The sequence below is a fragment of the Papaver somniferum genome, chromosome 1 (genome assembly GCF_003573695.1).
Source record: "Papaver somniferum cultivar HN1 chromosome 1, ASM357369v1, whole genome shotgun sequence".
NCBI classification, from domain to species: domain Eukaryota; kingdom Viridiplantae; phylum Streptophyta; class Magnoliopsida; order Ranunculales; family Papaveraceae; genus Papaver; species Papaver somniferum.
The window spans coordinates 45,532,279-45,540,164 of NC_039358.1; the positions used below are offsets into that span (position 1 = coordinate 45,532,279).

General features: G+C 32.8%; 1 protein-coding gene across 1 annotated transcript; it reads right to left on the minus strand.

Moving 5' to 3' along the window:
• Positions 1–5,640: 5,640 nt before the first annotated feature.
• On the minus strand, positions 5,641–7,262 carry LOC113285041. Its single transcript, XM_026534196.1, has 2 exons — positions 6,868–7,262; positions 5,641–6,755 (listed from the first exon to the last, which is right to left on the minus strand). The coding sequence occupies exons 1-2, from the start codon at positions 6,965–6,967 to the stop codon at positions 5,842–5,844; spliced, it is 1,014 nt and encodes a 337-aa protein (XP_026389981.1). The 5' UTR covers positions 6,968–7,262; the 3' UTR covers positions 5,641–5,841.
• Between the last annotated feature and the right edge of the window lie 624 nt (positions 7,263–7,886).

The window sequence follows — 7,886 nt, forward strand, 5'->3', positions numbered from 1 at the left end:
GAAAAACCCTAAAGTTTTTTTTTCCGTCTTTTGATAATACTCAAGGTGAACAGGAACCAATTTATAATCCAGTCTTATATTCCCGAAGAACAGCCTAGAGTTATCAATTACCTCACAACAATCTTAATCGTATGGTAGCGAAACAAGATGTTGTAGAATCACAAACAAAAAGACGAAGATGTTTGTGATTACTTTTTATATCTTGCCTATCGGAGATATCAATTTCAAGAAAATCAATATTATTGTACTCATACGATAGAAGATGCAAGATCAGATCACACAACTACGATAAAAGTAGTACCGGTATGGCTTCACAATCCCAATGAAGTCTTTAAGTCGTTTAACCTGGTTTTAGAAAAAGAAAACCAAAGGTTAAAAGAGAACTGACTCTAGCACGAAAACTAGTATTACACTTAAGGTGTGGGTATTAGTTTTGCATAGTTGCTAGGTGTCCCCTTATATAGTCTTTCAAATTAGGGTTTTTCCTTGGTAACAATGCAATCAATATCCACCGTTAGATGAAAACCTAATTTAGATTCAAGCTAATATTTCTCAACCGTTAGATCGAAAACTTAGCTTGTTATACACAAATGAAATGCACGCTTCTAGGTTTGTTAACCGTACCCAAACGTGTACATTGTTGGTTCAACAATAGTCAACCAAAAGGTTAGCCATATGAGCATTTCATATCAACCATGTTCTTCTTCATCATAACTAGTTCAAATGACTCAATTGAACTAGTTAGAGAGTTGTTCAATTGCAAGGAAATCTTATGTAACTACACAAGACACAATTGAAGCAAAGATGACTTGATTCACTCGAATCGGTTCATGAACTTTTATAGCCACGGTTTGTAAATAACAGTCCTTAGTCTTTTTAAGTTTAAGTTCAGAAATCATCTTTAGATATATAACCTTATCAAGTTCGCAGACTAGGTTCGCGGACTTAAGATACCGAACAGAGTTTACAAACTCCAGCAGAAATTCTCGGGATGAGAACTTTGCCGGTTCGTGGACTGGGTTCGCGGACTTAGCTTCACGCAAGTAGTTTGTCAACTCCAGCAGAAATTCTCGGGTTTGAGAACTTCGGCAGTTCGCGGAATTGGCACTTTCCATTCTTACGGTTCTCTTGATCAACAAAGTTCGAAAACTTTGGTTCAAGGAATAGGACTTATACATAAATGTGTTTCCACAACAATGCTTATGTCCACCATTGGTTATGTAATCTAAACTCTCATTCCAATCATTGAAACATTCTTAGAGGATGTTATATAGTTGTTACACCATTTCTCGTCAAAGCAATTTTCAAAGTGATTGCAACATATCATGACTTTCGTCACTAGGTAAAGATAAACTTGGTCGAAGCAAAAAGCTTACCAACACATATTCAGAGATATAGATAGGAGAGGTATACTCGGCTCGAAATACCAAATGTGTATAATCATAGTCTATATATATAGCACACGAATTTTTGTCTCAAGGAGTAGGAGATAGAATAGATAGACTTTTGAGTGACAGAAAAGTTCAAGTCTCCACATACCTTTTTGTCGATAAGTTCCACCGGTTCCTTGAGTAGATCTTCGTCTTGTATGATGAATCACCATGGAGTCCTTGAGCTTAATTACACTTACTATCCTAGTCCGAGACTTAGCTATAGTAGACTAGAAATCAAGACTTATAGTTTTGGTCACTAACATTGACAAACATGCTTGATATAGCAACGCATGCGAGTTCGACCGAGCAATTCTCTAACAATAACAAATACAATCATGGAATTGATAACAAAGTATAGTAAATTATGCAACTTTCAGCTACACAGGTTATTTTTCCACAAATTAAGATTTTGTTCATAGTGAGTTACCTCTTTCAAGGAGTGGTTAATATTGAACAATAAATCGTTTCTCATTGTACTAGTCCTCCACCCTAGCTCTAAAATTGTTGTCATGATAACAGGTTGACAATAAAAATGTATCTGAGGAAGAGTATGCATCTTCTGAAGATTTTTATTTCTTGGTTCTTGACGACTTGATTCCTTCACAAAGAAAAACGTTGACAGCTTCTACTGCATAGTTCTTCGTAACACCTCTAGTTATTGTAGCCATTATTCTCTACCTTCTTACATGGATTTTAAATGATATAGAGAGAGAGGAGATTCATGGAGTCAGAATTTCAAGAAAATAAGGAAACCCGTACGAATTCCATAGGAAATTCATGACTCAGTATACTACAGGTTACTGGACCCATTAGTATGCCCTTAAAAATAAACTAATACAAACAGTGACCACTTTTAGAGTTACGGAACTGTATAAACAGTTGATTCTACTGAAGTTAGTCTCAGACTAGGACTACAACATGGTAGTTGAGTATCATAAATCACCGAATACCCTCAAAGATTAAAGATTAAAGAACAACAAAGATATCTGTGAGAACTTCATCAACAAAGGTATATGTGAAGACTGACTATCTTATATACTCATTATTTATACCCTATCTTCTAAGAAAATGTCGTACTACTTTAATATATGATAAATCATCAAGAAGAAGTTTCGAGTTCAAGCTTGTACTTGAAAAATCTCGAAATATGAATTCAAGCATTGGATATCCATAAATCTTATTACTTTTGAGGTTGAGAATAATTTTTATTGTTCAAAAAACTATGTCAGTGAAATATAAGCCTACAAATGTCTAATTGTACTTGTTTACAAACTGAATTTTCAATTGGCGAAGTATGCAATTTATTGATGTTACCGAACTCCAATGTGCACAAATTTTCACGAACTAATTTACTTTGTAGTTTTCGTGTTCATGAATTGGTTTTTCAGTTACCGAATTATGCACTTTTGGGTATGTTCCTGGACATGTCAAACATATTGAGTTCACGAATCACTTTTTTTAGTTCGTGAACTGGTTTATTTTGGGGTGTTACTGAACTCCAACATTACTTGATGATTCACGAACCATACTTGACTATCATGAGCTAACTTTTATGCGTAATTCCTTAATCAAAAAATATGTAGGTGCACAATTCTTATTTGTATTACAAGGAAAACTTCTCACATGCTTACATTGTTTTCAATATTCGGAATCAATCTATGTTGAAAAATTTAGTTTGCATGAGATCAAAGTAATTCCCAAACATGGAAACTAGTTTAAGAACTTGTTTTGATCACAATAAAATTTGCTTGAACCTTAAGCAACCTAGCATGTTTCATCATTATACATAAATGACTCTCTGCGAAGTAAAATCTAAATCCCTACACGATGTATACTAGTTGCGGACATAGTCTTCCTTTAAAGACCTAGGCTTCTTCGTAAAACATAACTAGGTTACGAATTTGTATACTTCACTTCGCTTGATAACTGTTAGATCAAGTAAATTTTATGAAAAGAATGGCTACCAAAGATAACTTCAAACTACTAAAAATAGACAATGTGTATCAAGAGGAAATTGTTTAGAAAAATATCCAAAAACTTGAATCTCAAGCTAGATAAATTCTTTTGAAGAACTTAAAACTTTCCATACAAAGGAATTAGCTAATAAAAAAAATTCGTAAGCATATGAAAAGTTCGAATTGAAAATTAAAGAACAATGAATGAGTCAAAAGACAACAGTGTATTAGGTTGAACCGTTATGCTTTTAGATCTGTGGACTCAAGTGATGATTTAGTGAACTCATAAGAGAAAAATACAACTCAAAATCTTTGTAGGTTCGCGAACTCAAATGTAAATAAAGTTATAAAAAACACTCAAGCCTTTTGGTTTGCGAACTCAAATGCTTGAAAATTCAGAAGAGAATTTTTTTCTTGTATTATGTCCACTAACTCGCAAACTGAAATTGTATTAAGTCTCAGGAGACCTTTTGTTCACTAGTTTTGAGGATTCACCTTTTTAGGTTCACAAACTTAAATGTCAAAAGGTCTCAGAGAAATTAATTAAAAAAGGTTTCACTGACTCCACTATTTAGGTTTGCGAACACAATTAACTTATTGATTTTAGTTCTTTGGGTTATACATGCAATAAAACTTAAGTGAGTGAAAATCATCAGTATTAAACTTCCAATACAAAACCTTATAAACTTAAAAATGAATTTGCAAGTATTCATATTTTTCTTAAAACATTTGTGCTTTCTCTCTCAAACATAGTTTCGAGTTCTCGAAAAGAAAGATCTTGGGAAGTTGAAACATCACTAGACTTGGCAAAAGCTAATCCATGATATGATATTATTTGAATATGATCATTTACTAAAATTATCAACTTTTGCTATGATAGATAGATATATAAATAGGTAGATAAAATGGAAAAGAGTCTGAAAAAAAAGACCAGTCTTCATTACTTACCTCAACGAAGTTTCTTCAAATCGATGTTTTCATACGTGATCTTCAATTTCACAATTTTTTTGAGTAACTTGGAAAATCGTAATACCCTACTACTTAATCTATTCCAAATTGAAGCTGACTTTAAAAGGCTAAATCAAAAAATAGTTTTGGCATCAAAACTTGAAAATATACTTGACGTACCAAGGTATATGGGTTCAATCGAGCATTAACTTCGATACACCTTCTTGAACGAGATTATAAATATATGTTAAAATTTACACTTGACTCGATAAATTTGGATATTGTTCTGCCACCTATTAACAGGTATGTTTTTTCTTATTCGCATGCCAAAATTTTTCGAGAAAATAGGTGTTTTCACATATTATAAATTCTAAATTATTGTTTACATATTAATATTCTTTTGATGATCATTTTAACCACATTTTTATAAACATAAAGTGATTTTTGACTTAGGATTCACAAAAACCTATATTTACTTTTTTTTATATATATATTTTCTGATTGCGCCACCTTAAACTGTATATAGAAATATATTTAAAAAAAATATAGTTTCCACGTGCGAAAATTATAACCTGGCTTATTTTTTTGCATTTCAATACTTGCGTATGAATAGTTTTTTGCATATAAAATTTTTTTTAGCATACGAATACATTTATTATTCACACCACCACTAATTTCATTTCCAAAAAGTGTCTCATGTGTAAAAACAATGTATCATAATACAAATTTTTTTTTTTTATGAATATGTTTTTTTGTTGATGAACATATATTTTTTTTTTCTAGTACAATATGCTACGTTACTTTTCGTATAAATATTTTGTTTGCGTTTAATATTATTATGAATTCCGATATTGTAAGAATAAATTAGCAAACTTGAAATATTTCACATAAAAAACGAGTATCCGTTTGAAATGCTAATTATTTTCTCTAACACTAATAACCAACGATCTTAATTTGAAATATTTCGTATAAAAAACGAGTATCCGTTTAAAATGCTAATTATTTTTTCTGACACCAATAACCAAAGATCTTAAAGGAGTCTGCCTAAAGCATCCATGAACTGTGGGATGATCCGCATTTGAGCAATGAAATCCTCGTATCAACTCATTTGGATAATCTTCTAAGTTTCTTTTATCTATAAATTTGTGCATCTTTACCTGTACATCGTATGCATGATTTGTAGCTAAAGTAGTATCTCAACTATTTCAGTTCAGCGTATAGTTGGTATTTGATTTGTGTTGACTAATCAAAAAGTGCAAATTATTCAGTACTCATGTTCAGAAAATTGTAAGCAATCTGCAAGATTGGAGCGCAAAATTGTACACTTTAATCCTTTATTAGTAAAGAAACATATAATCTCACAACAGAAATTAATCAACAACAAGAATATGTTCTCTTCTCTCCACATAAACCACGAAGGTGGAATACAAAACTCACTGATGATCCTATTTCTAGACAAAATTACGAAGACCGATTGAAGACTATTAATCCCGTTATAAGCTAATCTAATCATATAATTGTTCATGACTAGTGTTGGCTCTATCTTGCCTATCCTTCACGAATATAAATTTCTCAAAGCCTCGGAATACATCCTCCAGTGCAGATAATTCCTCGTCTAGGCCGAGTACTAATGTTCGTTGTTCTTCGTTCTCAGAAATGCGTTTGCGGAGCTCAGCAATTCGGTGGAGCCCGATTTTAGCTTGTTCATCCATCTCCAGCATCTTTTCAATAATACCTTCTTTTTCTTCTTGTGCATTCTTTAATCTCCTCTTTAACAATCTATAACCACCCAGCGACTTGAGAAGATGCGCTGAAAGGGCTTTGTTACGCTCTTCTAAAGCTACATTATCTTGTTGATCAGCAGATGAAGTCCCTAAACCTAAATCAGATTGGTTCATACATTTATGCTCAGCAGCACAAGTTTGTACCTTGGACAGCAATAACTTATTCTGAGCTTTAAGATCATTCAGATGCTCTTCAATTCCATTTAACTCATGAACCTTCCGTGCGAGTTCTGATGCCATTATCTCCTTCTCCTTCCCTAAGCTTGAGAACATTTTTTCTAGGCTCTTTCGGGCGGCTAAGCTCGCGCTTAGCTCCATACGTAGAATTTCTTTTTCATCAGTAGGACTGTTGGGGCATGAAAGGCTCGACTCATGATGATGTGGTAGTAGCTTCTTCGGATCTTTCGGTAAATGTGGATTATGTTGATGAGCCCTTAGTTCTGTGTTGCACCTTCGCAACGAGATTTCTCGCCTCTTAACGAAAGCTTGTGATTTCTGAATCCGAGATTTAACTTCGTCTACAATGGTAATCATACTGGCAACTCTTTGCATTTTACGACCGTCGTAATCTTTGGTGCATGCCTCGTTATGGTCTTCTATTAATTTAAGTAATAGCTTCACACTTGCTGCCAAACCTGCAACAATAACAAACCAAAGAATAGCACAAATCAGTTGCCAATGTATTCTATTAAATAAATTATTAATTAAAGTCGATTAATACACGTAAATTAACAAAATATTAATTACCTTGTAAAGTTGATGAATTATCTGCATTATCAATCTTAGTATTTGGTGATACAGGTGGGGATGACTCTGGTGACGAAAATGCGGAACGAGCCCTACTCATATTGTCGTCCGACCGGGGGAAAATGCATGTAAAGAAAAAAGAAAAAAAAAGTGCCTCCAAAATGACGCAGTGGGATCAATGAATATTTTCTTGTGATCAAATCAATGTTTTAAAGAAAAACTTGTTGAGAGATTATATATTTGTCAAATGAAATATGGTAATAACTTGAAAGGTGAAATGGAGAAGAAAAATAAAACAGAAAGAAAGAAAGAGAGGAGAAGTTGAAAAATCTGCCCTCTCTTTCTATGTCTCTCTTTTCTTCTTCTTGTTGTTGTCTGTTCTAAAATCTATTATGTTTCTTCTTTTCTCGTCTTATCAAAGCTATTTTTGATATTTTTTGTTGGTAGTTATTTGGTTGCTCTAGAAAATTGGTTTACCATGAATTTTATTACCCCCAACAAATAAACATTTATACTACTTTGACTTTTTCTTTTGGTTCTAATTGTTTTTCCGCCTCTTGATATTTTTGGAGCATATGTTTTGGGAAAAGTAGTTTACATGCTAGGATACTGTGACACATGCAGTTGGACTTAGCAGCAGCATTTTAAAATGTATAATTAGACACATTGAATTACATCTTATAAAAAGGATCCCAAAGTGCAGATGAGACCAAATACTTCATTTACCTTTAAGGAATTTAAAAATAAAAATTATGACCTTGTCCTATACTCCGTGCGTCCTAGTTTATTTGTCAAAATTTGTTTTTGCACACAGATTAAGAAATGCTGGGAGAGTAGTTTTTTTTTGTCAAATTTACCCCAAGCTAGTATTCAATATACATAGTTTTACGTATATCTAGTTTTTTGATCTTTACTTGAAGAATTTAAAACAAAGGATATACATAGAGAGGAGAATTTAAGATTGTGTATAGGAAATAAATAAGATTGTGTATATAGGAAATAGAATTACACAGTTCTCG

Excerpts from the sequence above, each read along its gene's own strand:
- LOC113285041 (XM_026534196.1), bottom strand. The coding sequence starts at position 6,967 with ATGAGTAGGGCTCGTTCCGCATTTTCGTCACCAGAGTCATCCCCACCT. Across the intron at positions 6,756-6,867 it reads TAATTCATCAACTTTACAAG|GTTTGGCAGCAAGTGTGAAG; the intron begins GTAATTAATATT and ends TTATTGTTGCAG.